The sequence below is a fragment of the Idiotropiscis lumnitzeri genome, chromosome 5 (assembly GCF_059441095.1).
Source record: "Idiotropiscis lumnitzeri isolate Australia: NSW breed Sydney's pygmy pipehorse chromosome 5, RoL_Ilum_1.0, whole genome shotgun sequence".
NCBI lineage: Eukaryota > Metazoa > Chordata > Actinopteri > Syngnathiformes > Syngnathidae > Idiotropiscis > Idiotropiscis lumnitzeri.
In genome coordinates, this window is record NC_142395.1 from 13,543,827 (window position 1) to 13,565,209 (window position 21,383).

Below are 21,383 nucleotides of genomic sequence, written 5' to 3' on the forward strand. Positions count from 1 at the left end.
TAATTCTTTGAAAAACATTTCTAGTTGGAGCACAGTTAATTTGGCGGAAACTGAGCGTGCATTCTTGTGCACTGATGTACAAGACGCATTCTGATGCCATTATGCAAACTAATTCGGAACTTTGAAAGTGTGTATAATGGGACCGTCGTAAAGAGAGAGAGAAGCCCCTCGTGAATATCTGCAGATGCTGCTGACCTTAATCTTGATATGTGTGCACTAAGATGAAATCATCACCCCCATGAAAAAAAGTAAATAAAAATGTCCTCTGAAATGAAGCGCACTGTCTGGCACTGCCTCTCACAATAAGGCCCGATGGCACCATGACTCAATTCCGTGACGACCATCACAGGAGGTTAATGCAGATGAAGCCAGTTAAACGTGCACACTGGGTGGAATTGGCTCTAATTGAAGCAGCCAGCGTCTGCTTGAATTTCTGGGTGGCGATTCGGGACGGGATCAAACTGAGCCACATCGGTGATTTATCCGCCCCAAGTGTGAATCAGATGGCTCATTTCCATTGGCGCGCACACCCCCAAATAGGACTTATTTTTGTCATGGTGGCACTTTAATTAATGGACGTCTAAAAACGGGCAAAGTCTGACCGACAAGGCTTGTGTGAGAGCCAATTGGCATTCTCAGCAAGATAAATTAGATCTCTAGGCTTAAGAGGGGAGGATGGATGGATCCCAATATCAATTACTACTCCTCTTTCACCGAAAGGGGACGAAGACGAACAGGCAGTGTGAATGAAATACAGACGGCTCTTAGGCTGGCACAGCCGCCGCTCGTCTGTTAGATGAAGTTTCTATATGGGAGGACAGGCTCAGTAACAGAACGGATTGAAATAAGACCAAGCAGACAGGCCCCAGCAGAGATATTGAGCTTTAATGGCAACAGGAAGTCGGCTGCCCAGAAAAGGAAGTAAACCACAGTCACGGCTGACAATGAAATGAGATTTACTATGAAGCTGTGCAGTTAAAAGGGAAATAGACAGCCCGGGTTGACTGAGAGAAAAAGGAGGAAGCACAGGATCCATTTGTGGCAGGACCAGTCAGGTGTAATTACCAGTGTGAGCCACTAGATTGTCATTTGGGACATTTGCATCTTCAGTGTGAGGTGACTTTCATGCTTCTCTTTTGTGGGTGCGGATGACCATCTTGCGTGGTGGCTCTCCCCAATCAGGATTTATCTGGAGGAGAAGTAATGCCAAAGTGCAGAAAGCCGTGACCTGGCTGCCGTTGCAGACAATAGATATGTCCGAGTGCATGGATTGGATCGTCCTGAGGATGCAAGGCCATAACACCACAGGAAGGCTGTCTTCATCTATCTTTAGTGGCCTATGATTCTAAAACACTTTGTGTGCCGGTAAAGATTTCAATATGGCAGCACAGAATTTGGCAACACGCTGTAGGTATTTGCTTTTTTAACTCTTGTATGTTATGCATTAATGGGATCCTTGAAAGTTCCATTGTTCCGTCTCTGGTAATCTTGAGTAATCTAAACGTGTTGCCGTATAGCATGAGGCAAGAACAAAGTTTTTTGAGGATTAGCCCATATGATTGTCATGGCAATTTACCAGAGTGGACTGGTGAATAATCACCCATGGCTGTTCCAGTACACGACATTCACTGTAACTGTAAATGTAAAAGTACCCAAAACAGCAAGTTTTGCCACGACTTTTAGAGGTGGTCTTTCCAGAAAACGATCTGTTAAGATAATGTCTTACCAAGGGTGCAGCCACTGAAATTGGTCCAAACCAATGACTCATACCTTGTCTGACTCATATGAACAAGTGCAGAATGGAACCTCTACTCACTCGCCCTGTTGAGCCCATGGACGGACGAGCTATACATCTCCATTCAAAATCATCGGCAATTTGCTTCATTCCAAAATGGGGCAAGAATCAGAAAATGTCAATTCCTCTTTACAATCAGTCCCTCCCTTTCTCTCTGTCTCTCTCTCTCTCGCTATTGGCTTTCTTCTTACGCCATCTCATTGGTACGCCGATGCGAGGAGAGAGATGAAGCAAGCGATAGCGAGGCGGGCCGGGCCCATGGAGGAATTTGAGAGATAGAAGGCGGAATGAGCAAAAGGGGCAACGACAACAGGATGAAAAAGTTAACGGAGAGTGATAGAGGCAGCTGAGTGAATCTCGGTAGTAAATCATCTGAGAGCCGCCCCCGTTCCCTATCGCCTCCTTGCCTCGCCCGGGAATCTTCTCCCCCTGACCTTGTCTGTGAAGAAAAGATTGGAGCCAGATTATCTATGATTGGAGATGGCCATTATCTAAACACAATCTCTGAGCCGGGGTCCCACTTCGTTCGCCAGTACTGTCAGTTAGGAGAAAGCTCTATGATGAGGAGACTGAAGACGGGTCGGCCGGCAACAGCATCTACTTTCGATAACTCTGATAAAGGTTCTAAAATGTCCATCAACCATAGACTTTTTCTCAGCGTGCTATTTTTTCTCCCGTTGTCCTACCCGTGGGCCTAAGGTACTGAAGTGGATCACATACTGAGTGTCGCCATGTGAGTGACTGGTAATCAGTCAAAGGTGCCATCAACTCGTAAAGGCTCCTCCTGTTATTGACACATTTCCAGGGTCGTAAAGGTTTTCCAGCAGATACTATGGAGTACTACTTCTAGTACCCGATGAACTGGGCTCCCGACGTGCTGAGCTGATACGACAATAGTTGAGTAGATTGCCCGAACGTTTTTCTTTTGGTTTAAGCTTTTGCCGAAACTTTTCATGGTAAGCTCTTATACTTGATTTATACTCATCTCCACTTTGCTGATTTCTCACTGCCGCTTGGATTAGATGTGTTTCCGCCCCGTATGTTTTCTGTCTACAGTAGATCCTTCGCCCATTCTTCTGTGTTCCAACTGATGCATTCAATATGGAATTTGTGTTTTTTCTTTCTAAGTTTGCTATGGCACTGTTTTGAAGTTGGAAACCAATCCCTGGTGCCACGCAATGAAAATGCGGCATAAGTCATCTGAGAAAGCCTTCAGGGCCTACCATAACCCCGAAGAGGATGAGCGCTACGGAAAATGGATGGATAGTTGTCCTCGTTTATTAGCTCCCCCATCCTTTGGCTTTATTGGATGCTTATACAATGCCGGGAGCATCGCGGCTGAATCCTATTCCCAGTGGTCCGAGTGTGAGCCTTTTTAATATCTCCACGCCTTTTGTCTGTCGAGCTGAAGGGGAGTGTCTGTGAACGGCTCACGTTTGTCCTTGCCAACCCGTTCTTCAGAAGACTGACCCCAGACGGGGCAGTCTGCAGATTGACAGGACCTTAAGATGTCGCGCAGTGTGCTGTCATAGCCAAGCCCAGCAGGCATGGGATAAGTGAGGACCCGCTGGCTGCCGCAGTCTGGCAGGCCACACGGGAGCGGCTGTCTGGAGGCACCTCATGCCGTCAGAGGACTGTGTTCCACTTTACATGCAAATGAAGCCAAAATACCCCTCTGTGCCCCGAAACTACCGGCCAGCAAAACTCAACTGTGGTGGACAGTTTGGAGAATGGTCAGAACAAAGTGGGGATTGTAGGACATCAATTAAAGGTTTGTTAAACGTTAATTTATTGAGCTTTGGATAGCAACAGGCAATTCCTCATAGGTTTCACCCCCCAACTGTTTTGCATGCAGACCAGAAGGTTTCAAGCACCCGTCGGTATACAAGTGTCAGGTCTAGTTGTTAGTGTAATGCATTTCCATGTAAACAACCTGTTGCCGTATCAGAACGCTGCCAATTGAAATGTTTGTTTTTGCCGGATTGCCATTCAGTATCCACAAAGAAATGAGCAGGAAGTTACTCAAGCCATTAATTTCAATGCTGCACTTGAATCGGTCATTAAATAATGTTTAATACGCATTCAACTCACAGCAAGTTGGCCAAGAAACGACATACAACAAGAGGGATTCAAAAAATCCATCATGCGTTAATAATTATGAAAATGAAAAGTAATGATTCCCTCCGACGGAAAAGTTTCATTTGGCTTTATGTATTTCGAGGCAGCTTTTCCCAGCTAACAAGCTCATCGACCAGAACACCTCTAGAGAAATTTATCTGGAAGATTGCTCATTCAAGAACGCAGCCAGTGCAACCTTGGAACACTGATTGTCCCTCACTCTCATCAGCATGACCACATTTTTTAAAATTCTTTGTGACCTTAGGATCAACTAGATGCTGGTCAACATCCAATTTGTTTTAATTTAGTCCGTTTTGTCCCACAGGAAATAACACAAACTGATTTAAGCAACATTTTTAACATTCAGAAGTGTGATACAAGTAAATAAAGAAGGGAGGTGATGGATCAAACAAAATAAAATAAAATACTGACAGCGACAGGTACGTGCCTATAAGGGCAGGTTGCCGAATTCAGTTTTCATAGTCGTGCTTGCAAATGTAGGAGAATCTATAAATGAAAACATTACTGATACAATCCATTGACTCATTGTCCCTGACATATTTGTGCAAGCAGCTAGGAAATCTAGGGTCATAATCATATTTTTTTTGTTCTCCATCATTGGTACCCTTTGTGGTGGCATCAAACACAAACCTCGCCCCAAAAATTCAAAGAAAGAAGCCTTCAAAATCCCTTTGACGCTCACTCATCTGAAGTCCCACGAGGTATGCCGAGGTCTCGCGGGATTTGCTCAAGTTTTGAGGTAGGCCTCATGCGTGACGGCAGCTCGACTTTGGAAGTTTTGTGAGGAACTTTTCAGAGTCGCGGTCAGAAACATTCCTCACGTTTTTTGGGGAAAATCTGAATATGCCAAGGATGTTTTGCAATACTAACTACTATGCTATTCGCATCTGGATATGGACCTGCCTCAGATGGCAAAAAAATAACTAAATTCCATTAATTAATGCTCCCAAAATATAATTGCCTAAAACAGTTTGAACCCTAAATATTCCACAAAGGTAGATAACATTTCAAATGTGTCGTACGTTACACTTGAAAATGAAGAGTTTACAGATACTTGACCATATTAATAGGCACTCAGCGGAACAAAAACATGCGAAGAAGACTCGCTAACTTCCACTTTCAACCCAGGCTAAACTTAGCTCCTCCCCCACATACAAAAAATCCACTTTTTTCACTTCACGATACATCCTTGACACCACTTACTACTTTCCTATTAGTCCGGGCTTCTTAAACCAAATAAAGAAGATCATTGACAACTCCAGTAGTTTTATCAACATATATATGAAAATGACAAAAATGGAATGCTAAACTTTTATGTATCCTCAAAGGTAAATACATTTTTTTGCCAGTGCAGATAAAGAATGTTTGGCCTTTGCGTGGTTGTTTTCTGTAAGTGTGCTATTTTCGTGTGCTTTGAGCTTTTATAGTGAAAGAAAAGGATCCTCGAACCAAAATTTTAATTGTAGTCTTTCTTTTTCACTAGGTGGAAGCGTATGTAATGCTCATTACACCCCTCCTAAAAAAATGGGCTTGACTAAAAAGTAAATGGCGCAATTCATTTCCAAAATAATTCCTGTGGCTGTCACGCTAGCAGAATAGCGATGAGATGATGCGAAACAAACCTCGACTCAATATTAGAAAAAAAAAAACATTTTAACATTTTATACAGCCATTCTGTGCACCTTCATGTGCGAGTGTGTCCGGTGGCGAGACTCGCAGGCAGACCGAAAATAATTAACGAAATAAATAAATAAAAAATCTCGCTTCGCTAATGAGTCCATAAGAAGTGCAACTTCTCTGTTGCGCTGCCTGGAACATTACGCCGCATCTGAAAAGCACCCGGCGGCCTGGTAGGCATCTTTTATTGTCGGGTGCAGCTGTCCATGCTTTGTGAACACTTGCTACTACCAAACCTCCTCGACAATAGCCAGCAGGCATGATGGGATGGAATGGTGAAAACAAAAGATATTTACCACGGCGCAGGAGCAGAAAAGCCATTCTTTTCGAAAACGTTACAACCAAAGAAACACAATTGAAAAATTGGCTATTTGGCAACTAATTATTTGGCGAGAGAGAGAAAATAAAGTGAAGGGAGGAAATAAAGCATCGAGAATGATGTGATGCAAGAGCAATTATATGAGTGAAGCATCAATCTTGATGGCGCATAGCAAATTCGTGTTCGTTTTGAATCTACTTTGGGATGGAATCCGTGTGGTCTGGAATACGAAGGCATTCTGGAGACAAGCCACTGTCAGTCGTATTCTGGTAACTTTTCTTATCTCCATTTGTACGTGCATAGCTTAAGGGAAGACATTGCAGCACTTTGTCACGGTTTCCAATAGTTCCCAGGTGTCTGCGTGAGTCCTTCCTTATGAATAAATTTGACTCGACGACAGAGGCCGTAGGATGGCGGCACATCATCTATCATTTCAGTACTCTTACCATTACAGTACTTTTATCATTGCAATATTTTCATCATTGCAGTATTTTCAATCATTCAGTAGTTTTTATCATTACAGCGTTTCCCCCTCTGTATAATGGGCAGGCATTAGGAGTGTTTCCTTACACTAGATACGTTTATACTGTGTATATTTGCATGCTTTTTATGAATGTCTGCTGCTAATGTTATACATTAACGGCTACATTACGCCGCAGACTCTGTGTGATCTATATCTTTGCTGCTGTAACACCTCAAATTTCCCCATTGTGGGACTAATAAAGGACATCTTTATCTTTATCACTACAGTTGTCTAAATGTCCTCAACTTTCTTCAATATAATTACTTGGCACCAAGATGCCACGAAACAGCAAATAGGTGAGTTTTCATCAAATAACTGATACGCCCACATCTAAGCAGAAAAAAAAAAAAAAGACATTCGAACATAAAATAAAATAATTCCAGGCCAAGTTTAGTGGTCTCCTATTCTGTGTCGCTCAGCCTTGGGACAAAGTCAAACATATTGACAAAAAAAAAAAAATAGGTCAACATAAAACGTTTTTCCCCAAAGCTTCGCCAGCAGGATGTTACGGCATCCACACAGACCATTTATTTTGTACACTATTCAAATTCTTCATGACCTCATTTTACAGTCCACGAGCACCCTCTGTTAGTGGAAAATTGACACTGCAGGCAAGCAATAAAATCCATCTGATTACTAAATGAAATAATCGATAATATAAACTCGTTGGCGGGTCCGCTCTTGCCATATTGGAGTCGGATACAACTTACTTTTATTTACTGAATCAGACCCAAGAGTGTGAAAAAAAAAAGTGTGAGCACCCGTAAAGGCAAATGTGTTTGCTTTGCAACAAAGGTGGGACAAGTGATTTTTAAACTGCCTTTTTTGGATCATGTACACAGGCATCGACCCAGCTATGTTACTTTTCTGACATGACCTCCGGTCACAGAGGGCCAGACGACTTGGTCTCTCCGAACTCAGAAAAAATGTGTAAAATCCCAGCTATGGCAGGGATTGCAAAAGTAGCTAATGCACCAAAGTAAGAAATCCATTCCAAAACCCCTCTCTAGTTACAATTTTCTTTGGAATCAAATTGTTGAATGATGTACCGATGTGCATAATCACCGCTCTTTCTATAACGACAAGATAGGGCGTAGCACTGGATAGGAAAGTAGTAATTGGTGCCAAGGAAGTAGGTAATATGCCTCGATTGTTTAGAATATGAAGATATGATATAATTGAAGATATGAGACTTCATGGCATGTGCATGTTTTTGCTCTCCGGAGTAGCTCTTGAAAAGATAAATGACGGCGGTCTCGTTCTTGCTTTGCAGTTGCTATGTTGTGACACACACGCGCACACACACACACACATTTATTGATTTAGGATAAAATTAACTTGATGATTTTGAAATAATAGTAAAAAGCTTTGGGACCATATTTGAAAGGTTACAATTTGACATTCACGAGTGTTAAACTTTAGAAGTACAGTTACCGAAGGTCTTGTGGACATTAGCTAAGGAGTGTTGGGTTTTCAATTTTTTAGTCTTTAATCTTTCCATGTTACTTCTATATGAAGGTCCTCAAGCCTCTTAATGCAAATATACGACTACACGTGAGGGCTCTCCATTTTTTCGTACCTCTTCACTTTTAATGGATTACTCTTTAAAGTCGCGGTGTCATCCCCTTACGCAGAGGGTGCATTACATGATATTCATATTCATAAAACGCCAATTTAAAGTGCGCAAGTGGCCATGGGAGATGTGCGTGTGGGGGGGTGAACTTGTAAAAATCCAGCGCGAGCGGCTTCGGAGACAGGTGCAAAGAGGACTAATTAATAGCAATCAATACTCTGGGCCAGGGCAGGCGGCTGGCCGGCGGAGGCTCTCTCAGGTCAGGCAATGAAAAGATAGCAAGCACCAAATTCATTCTGCTCTCCCGAAGGACGGCTCTGAAGTACACTCACACTTGCTTTAATGCCTTCGCTGGGGTGTCATTTATTTTTGCGTTTGCCAGCACATTTGGAAAGTTCATTACCTCGCTCATGGCTTGTTAATTAGCCTTGTAAAGCCACCATTAGATCTCCTAGGGCCAGGACCAAGATGACTTTTTTTTTTTTTTTGTCCCACAACATTGGCACACAGTGGGGGTGCTGTAAAACTGCACTCTTCCCATTTAACAGGGACCCCTCAGTGGAAATCTAAAAGATAGAGGGGCCTTCATGGCAAATTAGGTCACATGTGTTGCAGACTTCCTTCATATTTCCTCTTCGCTTCCTTGAACGGAGGTCAGCTTCTTTTACCCGAGCACATGTTCAAGCTGAATGTCCAGGGAGAAGCATTTGACTACATTTTCTTTTCGGGAAAATACACTTTTTAATTGCGTGTATAGAAATAGTTCTCGGGAGTGTCTTCCCAATACTCAAGTGTGAAATTCAACAACTCGTTTTTCATCTGTTAGCGAGCTTTTCTGCACTTTTGCCCAACTGTAACAGAACAGTGGTTTCCATGATAACAGCCACCCCCAACACCCACACAAAGAGCCTCTCATCCAGAGGCGCTTTTGATCAACACAAAAAAACTATCATAAGTGAATGCAGTGAGGATTGCCTGACTGCTAAGTGTTGCCAAATTGTTGCGCTCCTTCAACTGAATGTTTACTTAAGCAAAAATATCTCTCCTATTTCCTAAAAAACAACCAATAGGCAACATGAAAACTAGTTCTGAAAATATTTCTAATAAAATCTAATTCCTTCAATCACGAAATTGAGAATTTGTAAGATAATTGATAAATGTTAACAATTTTTGAGAAAAGCGAAATGATAATTGCATGAATAAGCTACATTTCACTTTTTTGTTACTGTTTTATAATATATTTGAAACACCAAATAGTTTTGTGGATAAGCATGCCTAAAGTTAAATGAAAAACAAACAAGATAGAATGTATATTATTTTTAAAATAAGTATCCAATGCGAAAAAAATAATTTTCCTTTAAAATACAGTTTAAAAAAATATATTAAAAAAAAAGTACAAGTACAATGCGATCCTTGCGACCGCGAAAATTGATTACCAGGCCATCATAAAGAATTAAAATATGTAGGATTGGATGTAGGAAGACAAACACATTGTACGAATTCTATTTCATTAATTAAATTTGAATCATTTTATATGTTTTACTGTTTATTCTCATGACTTAAAAACATCTCATTAAAATATGCACATTTTAATTTAGATTTGAATGACTAGTCAAATAAAAATGTTCACTACATCTCGGCTAGATTACTGGAGTCAGCCAGTCCTCCCTCAAGCGTCTCCAGTTGGTCCAAAATGCTGCTGCTCGTCTTTTAACTGGAGATAGGAAGAGGGAGCACGTAATCCCAATCTTGGCCTTTCGTCACAGGCTCCCTGTGCAGTTTCGAGTTATTTTTTAAGATACTTCTGTTTGTCTTTAAATGGCCTCGCCCCAGTGTACCTCTCCGAGCTCCTCCACCCCGACACACCTGCCTGTTAACATGACCAGTAGAACACAGTTGCATGGATTTGATTCAATTGTACTGCCTTCGGATTTTTTGGGGAATAAAAAAAAAATAAAAAAATTAAACACAACTCCAAATATCCTACCCTGCGAAGCAATCCACATCTAGAAAAACCCTGCAGGATTGCAGCAGCAACAGAGCCCAAGCACCGAAGCCTTCTCGATTCCGCAGGTGGCCATTTGCGTGGCCAAGCGGGTCGTGCGCACGTGTCTCATTTGAACTTTACAGAGACGGAACAGAATCCGATTTCCAGTGGCCCCCGGCTGCTTTATTTTCTGAGCAGCTGCATCTAATGGGGCCTGGCAGGTAGAGGAGGCGTCACATCTGTTGCGGTCCAGGTGATGCTGGCGCCATCCTCACCTCCGCCACCCCCACCGCCGCCGCCGACGCCACACCTCCACGCTCCATACCAGTCAAATGACTCACGTGCGAGATCAACAGTGCCATTCCCAATAAAGTTCTCTTCCTCTCGCTGCCACTTTCTATCAGTGCCGGGGACGGGCTCTTGCTTGTAACCATTTTATTCCACAACACGGCTCAATTGGAGATGAATAATGTAAAAGATGTAAAATAAGACAAATGCTCGGTCTATACCGGGAGGCGATGAGGAGAATTAATCTTTCCTACTTTCCAAAATGATAGTAGAGTACAACTTTTATTTTGCTCTTGAAAAGAATACATTTATTAATCAGCTGTATTTGATTTGGAATGTGTTTTGCTTTCCACAAAAGAATAAAATATGCATCAATGCGCTTGTGATGATTGTAATAATTCGAAAAAAGTGAATAGACTCACAACGTGCTCACAAAACCAAGCATTTCTTGGACTTGGCACTATTGTTATGAACCCTTACTCATAATTATCCGCAATAACAGAAAAACGTTATTTATTATTCCCGCTCAGCCCCTTGCACATTCCAACAGCTTACTGTTTATCCTTTCTTGCACTCCAATTGACTTGTTTCATTTGATGGCGAGAAGTTTCCCAAAGTTGCCACTTGCCACGCAGATGTATGTGCGTGTCTTTATACACACACACACACATATATCTTATTATTATTGCTCAAACTGATCATATGTTCATCCGGTCATCAAAATTCAATTGCTGTTGAAGGACTTGAAGTTTGTCAGCCACAAAACATAATCAAGGATCGCCATTTAGAAAATGAAACAAAACAAAAAAAAAAAATCAGTAAACTGGTCGCACTGGCGTGAGCAGACAGATTTAAAATTCACACTGTCGCCAATGTTACAGGAGCAAAATGCACCTCTTGCTCTAAGCAGAATGCTATCATCGGCTGTTGTTTTTTTTCCCCACTCTTCCCATCCAGAAGACAGGAAGCTGTTTGTGGGGATGCTCGGCAAGCAGCAGAGCGAGGATGACGTCCGGCGGCTCTTCGAGACCTTTGGCCAGATCGAGGAGTGCACTGTCCTGCGGGGTCCTGATGGGGCCAGTAAGGGTCAGAGCACACACACGCACACGCACACGAGCACGCACACGCACACCCGCAGTCGATCCCTTGTCATTCCTTTTCGGTGTTCGGTCGCCTTTGCTCAAGAATCTTTGAGGAAGCGCAAACGCGACGCTCGCTTGCTCTTCGTCACGGTTCTCCAACACTTACTTGCTTTTCCTCACTCCTCCGTTTACACTCACGTCTTACTTCTTTTGTACCTGTTCATCTCCCTCCTCCCACACCTGTTATCTGAAACGGCGCATTTGTTCCCCGCGTCACCATCATCCGTCCCCAGACGACCATTATGTCCTACCGTAAATAAAGCAGCCAGGCTCGGAGTTTAGCTGCAGTCACTCCAAGTATAGCAGAAAACATGTATTAAAGTGGTCCCCAACAGGGCCGCGTATCGGTTCAAATTTCCAAAAGTTGATTCGAGTTGATGCACATGGGCCCGATTTGATTCACATCAATTGGATTTCGATTCAATCAAGGATTTCTCACAGAACCAATTTGACTTCGGTATCTCAGAAGAACCATTGCTGCAATGAGTACAAACTGTTGGCTGTAACTCGGTGCATTAGTAAAAATACTAATGTTTACATTCAAAGTTGAAGCCAATTCAGTTCCATTAATCATGTTCAATATATTGAAAATGACCTAATCAAAACAATAAATACATCTGCCTTCATGCTTGGTGGCTTTGACATCACTGCTTCTGCCATTTTGTTTTGATACGCTACATACGTGCAGAGACAAGATCTTGCTGGGGATATAGACGTTATTAAAAGTATCGCTATATGGTTTTATGAATCAATATCGGGCGATGAATCTGAAAATCAATTAAAATTCCCTATTCCTCAACCACAGGTCCACAGCAGACCACGCAGATTAAAGGGGGGGGGGGATCTTGAAGTACTACCGGGTTTATTTATTATTTGAGGCTGAAAATTATTTTATTTTGAAAAGTGACGGGCTTCTTTCTTTTTCATCGGACTCATGACGCATGTCAAGATGCTAATTGTCTTGGTTGTATTATGCTAATATTAAACCCACAAACTAGTAAATTGAGTAAAAATATATAAATAAAAACAGACCACCTACAAAGTCTGCTCAGCATAATATGCGGCGAGGAGACCCCCGCAAAAGTTATTGACTTGTATAAACCAGTCCGTGGCAGAAGACAGGTTGCAAATGCATTACATCAGCTGATGATTTTTCTCAGACGTTCACATTTTTTAATGCACAATAATCCAATATAGGCAACGATAGGATAAGAAATGGAATAATCTGGGGCGGGGGGTACCTTCAAGAACGAGGGCATTTAGAATCGAAGGGTTACCGCCTCCCACCCCCCAGCTCAAGTGGCGCAGCATTGTTTGTGTGCCCCTTTCACGCCGACTTCTGTCCTTGCATGACTGCATGTGTGTGATTCAATTCGACCGTATGTGTGATGTGCAACAAAACATGGACAAAAATGTGCGGGAATTGAATGTCACCTTGCGGGATTAAAATGCCCATGTTGAGGATCGGCAAGCAGCATAAAGTGGTGCACACGCACACACATGTTGAGAACTTGGAGGAATTTGACGTTTTACCAGTAATCTCAAATCAAACCTGTTCGTTACATACCGTGGCAAAATACGTACGTGGATCCGGACGAGCCATGTTAATGTGTTTTCTTTTTATTATGATTTGATCATCAGGATGCTTTCGCAGAAATCCTCCACCCCCATTTGCAATAACATTTCAAAACTGAAAATGCATTCATGCATTGATTCATCATTTGCTCCATTGTCAAACCATGCTGAAATATTTGGCACCCTTGACAAGTTGTCAAACCAAAACGAAGTGAGTGCAAGGGGCTCGATAAGCATCTGTAAACTGTGACATGTCCATCTATACGACGGAATGTGTGACGGCAATGCGGCGTGAGATAATGCACGCCTGCTCCGGTTCAATCAATGCAAGAAGGCTCGCTCGTATCGAACCGAGGGCCTTTCAGCGTCTCCATCGCTTACTTTCACTGTTAATCCCAGCTCTTTTTCTTTGTGTGTCCCCCCCCCCCTCCACATTGGTCCACTCACCCCGCTACCCGCCAACCGCTTGCTTCCACTTCTTTCATGCCCCCTCCCTCCCTTTCTTCCTTCCTGTCTGTTCAGATGCCTCGGGCTGATTGACAGCACATAAAATGAAATCGGGCCGATGCTGGCGTGTTCGACAGGAGCTATACTTTCGCTCCTTTTCACCCTCCTCGCACCTTCTCTCTCTCTCTTTGCGCGCCATATGTTTCCTCTAGTGGCATTCGTCTCTCGCTCGTTACCTCCCTCTCACTCGGGCGCGCGTCACTCCTTCCATAGCCTTTCACTGCGACAAAATAAAGGAATATTAGCAGTATAGTGGAACCTCGAAATGTCGAATGCCCCAAAGTCATATAAAACTTTCCAGGAAAAACATGTCTCAAAAGTTGGATGGAAACTTGAATGAGACATAGCCAGATGTCGTGAGTCTTCAACACTGTGAGCATCAAAAGGATCATTTCCATACGTGGGTTAGGAGATGAAATGTGTGATAACTGTAGAAGCTGACGCGTTCTTTTTTACAAAGCAAAACTGGTGAACATGACATGGCTCCTCAGTACAATATGACTAAAGTGACATTGAGAATGCTTTTCTTCCCTTTTTGTGATTTTATATCACAAGGATACCAATTATAGCAAATAGGAAAAAGGATGACGATAACCATGGATAGGGCTGAAATAGCTTTGAGTAATTAAATCCAGCTCTTTTCCAAAAAATGCTCACTGCATTATTTCTGCTTTGAGTCGTCACTTGTCAGAAAGAAGCAGCCAGTTAATTGTTCATGCTATGCATGACAGTAACATGCTAACTTTGAAATAAACCTCACAAAATAATATATGGACATCAATGCCGTGGCACGCTTTTACTGTTATGTGGTTCCCAGCAGAGAGTCCCGCATAACGGCTGACTTGACTCGTCTCCTATCGTAGTCAACAACGTTGTCCTGAAATAATGTTCAATCCCTAATAACTTCAATACGACATGTCAATTACAAATATAACTTCCTACTAGAAGTGTGTTTCATTATTCAAACAAGGAGGTTGATGTGCATCTGTGACGATAATGTCTTCAGCTATTAAGGTGAAAGACAAAAATGTGAACAGTGACAATGTTCCTTCATCCTTTTGCGGCTTCTGCGCTTCGCGGGTTTTTACAAAATGTTATAAATTACAGCCATTTTGCGGGAAGATGCCTCGTTCCAAAGAGTTGAGTTGATTCGGAGGCTTTTTTTTTTTATACACCCAACAGGGACTCATACAAGGCGCGTGACATCGATCAATGAGAGCACGAGTGGATTTATCCTGTGAGCTGATTGGCTGCGATGACCCAGCATCTTTCCTTGTTGTATCTTGACAGTCTCGTCCCTCGTCCATGTTAATAAACAAACGGCACTTTTGAACAACAGTCTGATCTGATCGGAGCGCTTTTAGCCATCGGACAAGCTCGACTAACTCAGCACAAGCAAACATTGGCATATAAAATGTGAACAAGTTTGTTAAAGTAAACCTGAGCTAAGATTTTAGCCAAAGCTCCTTGTTGATAATGTGCAAAGCTAAAGTTAAGCCGTGATTACTTCCGACGACAGTGCTGCTTCTTCGTGGGTTTAAAAGTGCATTAATCCACCACAATTGTAGCTTTATCTAAAATACAATGCGGGATTCTAGTTAAATTAAGTCAATTTTAGAATAAAAAAAAAAAAAAGACAACTTAAACAGTCATTAGCCGATGTTCTGTCATAATCGTCCGCTGCCGGGTTTTTAGCTCACGTTCCTCGCACACACTGTAACTTGGTATTCTTCATTCGGCATTTTCAAAGTTAAATTTGATGTATGAAAATAAATAAATAAATAAAAATAAATAAATAAAATAAAAAAGAGTCCACCTCTATTTCGTGTTTTTTCAATGTTCACTGGTCCCCATCAACCACAATAAATGACATATTACCGTGTAATAAACGCAACTTATTTTACCCAGCAACAAACTGTGGACGTCTTCAACTGAGGCTGTCCTTGAAATTGACTGATCATTGCCATGTTGATCTAAATGTGTGCTACTCCAAAGCCTTTCAGGACCAGCCCCCCCCCCCTCCACCACGTCAAGTTTCACACCCCACCTCACTGATTCTATAAACTACTTTCAGCGCTTGCCGCCAGAGTTGAATAGAGGCCTGAGTTGTCAGGAATAATAGAGAGATGGCTTTTAGCTCTATAATTAAGTTGTGTTATAAATGTCACCCATCCAGCCAGATGGAATTCATGCATACATATTACTACCCAGGGAATTCAAAAGGCAGTGCCGAGATCCCCTTCCTTGAAAGCAATACAATCTTTCTCCTGGCCGCGTCCGCCCCAACTCATTCGGAGACGTCAAATTGGGGGAAAAAAACTCAAGACGTGTGCTATAATTCATGAGCTTCTGGCACTTCCATTTAATTGGAGATGTTTTTGCAGCGCGTTCCCCTTTCTTCCTGGGCTGCACATAGGAACAAAAGTCCAAGCAAGTGGATGTTTGATATTACAATGAAACTTTATAACATGAGCTGGAGAACATTTTTTTCAGTTCAGTGAAAGCCATGCTACTTTCATGAAAAAAATTGATTCAACAAAGTATTCCGATGGATTCTGCCTCGAGTACCTGCTTTTTTACGAGTACATTGCCAAGAAGAAGTCACGCTAACCACAGAAACAGTTGTTTATGGTATGCATGACGGTAACACGTCTCCAACGTGACCTTACCAAAAATACACAAACTATAATTACACTGACACTGTATTTGTACAGTGTTTCTAAGAATATTCAAATATTCTGTCGGGCCGCACACCGTATGCTCCAGATGCTCACTGGCATCGTGGTCCGCCCAACCCCTTGTTGGAGAAAGAACCACATTTTATCTTGCCCTATAAAACCAAATATTTCTTGAAAGAACACACTGAACCTAATCATTTTTTCCCAACAAAAGGTCAAATTGGTTTGTTCTTTCAAAGGCAGACTTCAAGTCACCAACGTCTTTCAGTCAAACAAATGAAGACCCTTCCTCCCCCCCACCCCCAGAGCTCTTCCAGTGAAGTGAAAAGGCGGGAGACGGAATCAAAGTGTTCTTTGACGTTTGCAGTCCCCCTGTGTAGATCCTTTCAGCTTTAAGGACATTTGACACAACAACAAAACACACGTGGCCTTTTACTGCTCACTTGAATGTCTCCACACAAACAGTTTACGCTGCTTTTGTAGTGGATGGAAAGCCTCAGGTGAAAGTGGATTTGGTCTTCTATTGATTGGGGACACAGCGCAAGAGTCCCCAAGTTTTCAAACTTTTCATTTGGAAAAGTTACCTACAAAGTCAGGAAGAAAAAAAAAAACAAAAAAAACCCCGATATATTCTATGGATGCTGTCCTACATTGCCATAAATTGCTTTTCAGGTTTTACGTTTATCATTGCATTTGTTCCCCTCTGGTGCGCTTCTGCGGTAGCATAATAATATGAGAGACAAAATGGTAAACCCTTTAGCTGCTCACCGAGCTGACATTTCGCATGATTTGATTATGTCCCACATGCTGACTGTTGGACTGGATTTAGCAGAGTTGAATTAGGGCCAGAGTGGGGTCGATTCTTTGGCCTTGGCTCTGGTTCATTTATGGCACCTCCTATAATTTATCCACGAACAGTGACTGGCAAAATATTCCACCGCAGATCAAAGAGCCACCGCAAAAATTCAACTGCCTTGAACACAAAACTATTTCCAATCCGATTTCCCGACATCTCCCGGGTGCTCAGCTCAGGAAGCGCGTGCCGGGTTCCGTGAGCGCCGCTGTTGCTCGATTAATGAAAAGCAGCTGAATAAATCCGCAAGGTTGTTAATTAGAAAGCCTTCTAAAGTTAAAACATGAGCGACCTGAGGCCAAGGATAAAAATAGGATGGAACAGAGTAGTCAATGATGGTAAAGCTGATTAATTCAATGCCGTTTCCAAATGAACTACCACTGACTTCCATTTTAGTGCAACGCGTCTTAGTAGAGCAGTTCTGGATCTGGCCGTGGTTTAGGACAGGCATATTGAGCTCTGTAAAATGTTGGGATTTCATTGATGATGTCATCAAATCCTTGACTTTACCACCTTATAACCTTGAGCTTTAGCTATTAGAAAGTCTTTCAGTGTTTTGTGAGCAGAAGTGTCGCTTAATGTTTTACTGCAGTTTTTCCTATTAGCTTGCTAGGTTGCAACTTTTTCTCCTCATTCCCATCCGCGTCGTTACTTGCTAGCACTCTCGGCCGGCGCTGTCGAGCAGATTTTTTTTTTTGTGAACGGACAAATCACCAAACACGTTGACGCTGATATACAACGCTAATCTGTGCACTCAACAACAGTGCTGCTTGTTGTTTTAGGCGTAGCCTTTGTCACTTGAAGAGCTTCGCCCAGGCTAGTTTCCAAGTCATGGGCAGATTATAACCGCAGAAAATTTGCCCACCGGAGCCCACTTTGATGTTAAAGGCAAAAGGTGAGCGGAGCGGCTTGGAGTTTTGCTAGATATGCAGATTAGAGTTAGTTAACAGTGTTAGCTTCAGATACAAATATTTCATTGGTGTTAGCAAAGCAATGGGTGGCAGGTGGAAGTTATTAGTGTTTGATTTGGTGTACTCCTCTTTTATCCATCGCAAACAGCTAAAACTGGAAAAAAAAAAAAACTAGAATTAATTTGCTCTCTGTAATAGTTAAATTAGTTAAAAAGTTAATAAGGGTTGATCATTCCGGAAAAAATTGATTTGAGTGGGAATTTGGGAGGGAGATAAAAAAAAAAAGTCTACCAACACTTTGAGGCAACACTTGATCTTGTGGCTTACATATCTAAAACTACAAATGTGCATTAATGTTATCCACTTGAATCACTTTTAATATCATTTGAAACTTTAATCCAGCAAAGCTCCCCAACGCTTACTTCTGATGCGTTCTGTTCCGGACAACTTCTCATGTTGACTCTTCCTTCCTGAGCCTGAACCACACAACAGATTTAAGATGATTTCAACGTCCTTCGAGGCAACAAAAATAAAAAGCCGTCCCACCCCAGATTGCTTCCTCCACCACCACCGCCGCCTACGTCTTAAATTGAAGGGAGCGACGATTCCATCGGATAGGCCGATTATAAGACCGCACTATTGTCGCGCTAATCTCCTTTATGAGTGACTGCACACAAATCACAATGTGTAAATATTAAACAGATTAATATTCACAAACAAGCCTGAGGAATTAGCGCTGCCGGGGCGAGGGACGGGATGTTCCAGGCCTCTAATGCCTTTAGCGACGATCCCAACACACAAGTGACCAGAAAATATTTATAGATCAGATAACGTCAAGACAATAACTGGTGATTTTTTTTTTTTTCAAACTTGATAAATCCAAGGCCATCTGCCTGATGTTGTTTCGCCTTTTCTTGTGTGTGCGTTTACAGGCTGTGCCTTTGTCAAATTCTCCAGCCATGGAGAAGCACAGGCTGCCATCAACAGCTTGCACGGTGGACAGACCATGCCTGTAAGTAATGCACTCTCCCAACACACATTTAACAGAATTAGCATTAATATTAATGCTAATCCTTTAGCAGCTTTAATCACCAGTCTGGACAAGATGGCTCGCTTTTACTAAGTCATGCTAATGTGAGAGTACTGCAAATCTGATCCGGTTGAACAGTCCAACCTGGAGTACTAACATGTTTTGTAAAATTAGCTCTCGGTTACACTCAGAGGAAACAGATGTCTTAGAGTACAAGATGGAATTTGAGGGATATAACTTGGAAGGTATTGTAACCTCAAGTTGATGAGAATACAATGCAATGCCAAAAAATGCTTCATGACACTCAAAGCAAATTGGTACCTGTTGAATAGGTCGCATCTGGAAAGAAAAAAATATGTCCAGAATTTTTCACACTGCCTCAATGTGGCCACATTCATTGTTACAAATCAGTGTGGTAATTGATTACATTTTTTTTTAATTAGATTATGTGAGAAATTGATGGTGATTTGATTTTTTTTTATTGTTATTACTTTATGGGAGCAATTTGCAATATTCTTTGAAATGCTCCAAATTTAAATATTTCCTAAAACTCTCATGATTTATTTTTTGCAAAAAAAATTTAAAAATATGGAAACGATTATTTAATACCACAAAAAAAAGAAATAGAAGAATAACTTTTTCAGTTGTGGCATTTTCTTGAATAATTTCTGTCCCAAACCAATAAATGAATTTGACCAGAATATAAGTAACTTGCAGGTCATCTGCATTTGTTCAACAACAAAACAATCAGGTCTTGACACTCAGATCATCTCACTCTCTTTTCAATGACATCAAATCGATGGTGGATAAATGTCATCAAAATGGAAGCGATATAATTTTTGACTAAGGTGGAGCGCTCAAGAACTGGTAAACACATTAAATTTTAAAGTAGGCCAAATTAAATCCTCACCTGCTACGGGGACCTTTATATATATCATGCGCTTTCCTTCAGAGAGTTGCGATATGAGTCCCGAGGGAATATTTTGTGCGTGCTCACATCGATTGCGAAGGCAGACAAATCGAGAACCGGAGGCAGGTCGGTCCCCTTGGCGGAGGGCCATTCATGTTGGCTTGCTGTATAAAATTGCTCTTGGCAGGCAGCGGTGGCATCCATCAGACATAAAGTGACCAGCAGAGAGAACATGAGTATAAATCAGGCACTTTGGGACATTTTCTACTCATTTTTGGTTGAAGTATTCAAACATACAATAACCATCCTTCCATCCATCATCTAAGCAGCTTTTCCTTACGAGGGTCGCAGGCATGATCGAGCCTATCCCAGCTGTCTTCAACCAGTAGGCGGGGTACACCCTGAACTAGTTGCCAGCCAATCGCAGGGCACACATGGCCGAACAACCATCTGCGCTCACACAATCACAGAGGGACAATTTAGAGTGTCCCATTAACCTACCCCGCATGTTTTTGTAACGTGGGAGGAAACCGCAGTACCCGGAGAAAACCTACGCAGGCACGGGGAGAATATGCAAATTCCACACAGGAAGGCCGGAGCCAGAATCGAACCCTGCACCTCTGCACTGTGACGTGCTAAACAGTTATCCATCGTGCCGTCCCTATAAAACAACCAGAGAAAGTGCTGATAGAAACTGTTTGGGAAAGTTGAGAGGAATCTGACCAAGGGCGTGAGAAAAGTATCTTCTTGAGGTCGTGAATGTCTGTTATTTTTGTTAAAAAAAAAAATTTAAAAAAGAGAAAAAAATTAGATGTGTATTTTATATTTTACTGATCGGAATATTATTGGCCTGTTTTTTTTTTCTTCTCGACAAAAAAAATATATATTTATGGTCATATTTTTAAAAAATGTTTCCCGAGTGAAGAGTAAAAACTCTTTCCTTGCTGACAGTTTCAGCTGTCACTTCAGCCATGGTCAGAGCTTCCGTGTAAAATATTGGAATAATATTACGGCTATGGCAGCATACGAATATCCACTCAGATCTCTGCCCTGAGGAACATCAATGTTTGGAAGTTTGAAACTTGATACGCTGCACTGGTGAAAATAAAGTATTCTTGAAAGGTTCAAGATGAAAGAATTTCAATTTGACTGCGACGCCGCAGCTTTCCAAAACATGAAATTTCATTATAACTTCTAAGCAATTAGTTTGCCATGACAAAATTAGATTTCATGAAATGATTCTTTAAATTACCCATTGAAAATACATATTGTTACAGCAAGCTCAAACTCGAATACAGTAAACACAATTTCAACGTTTAAAAAACATTAGAAGTCAAACATCTTGCAAGGAACTGGTTAAAGTCAGTCAAAAGGTTAAAACATACCATCTATTAAGAAATAACTTTCTCTTCCCCCCACCATGAATGAATTTTGTCCAGTTCTGGTAATACCCCATGTTCATCTTTACTGTAATGG

General features: G+C 41.8%; 1 protein-coding gene across 8 annotated transcripts in view; it reads left to right on the plus strand.

Moving 5' to 3' along the window:
• celf6 (CUGBP Elav-like family member 6) overlaps window positions 1-21,383 on the plus strand; it is a 174,315-nt gene that overhangs the window by 110,035 nt on the left and 42,897 nt on the right. For 6 of the 8 annotated variants that reach the window (XM_088297173.1, XM_088297177.1, XM_088297175.1 and 3 more), the window contains exons 4-5: window positions 11,259-11,387; window positions 18,900-18,979. In XM_088297173.1, the coding sequence (XP_088153299.1) occupies window positions 11,259-11,387; window positions 18,900-18,979 (209 nt within the window). The remainder of the gene's footprint in view (window positions 1-11,258; window positions 11,388-18,899; window positions 18,980-21,383) is intronic. The other 2 variants (XM_088297176.1, XM_088297181.1) reach the window with 1 other exon arrangement.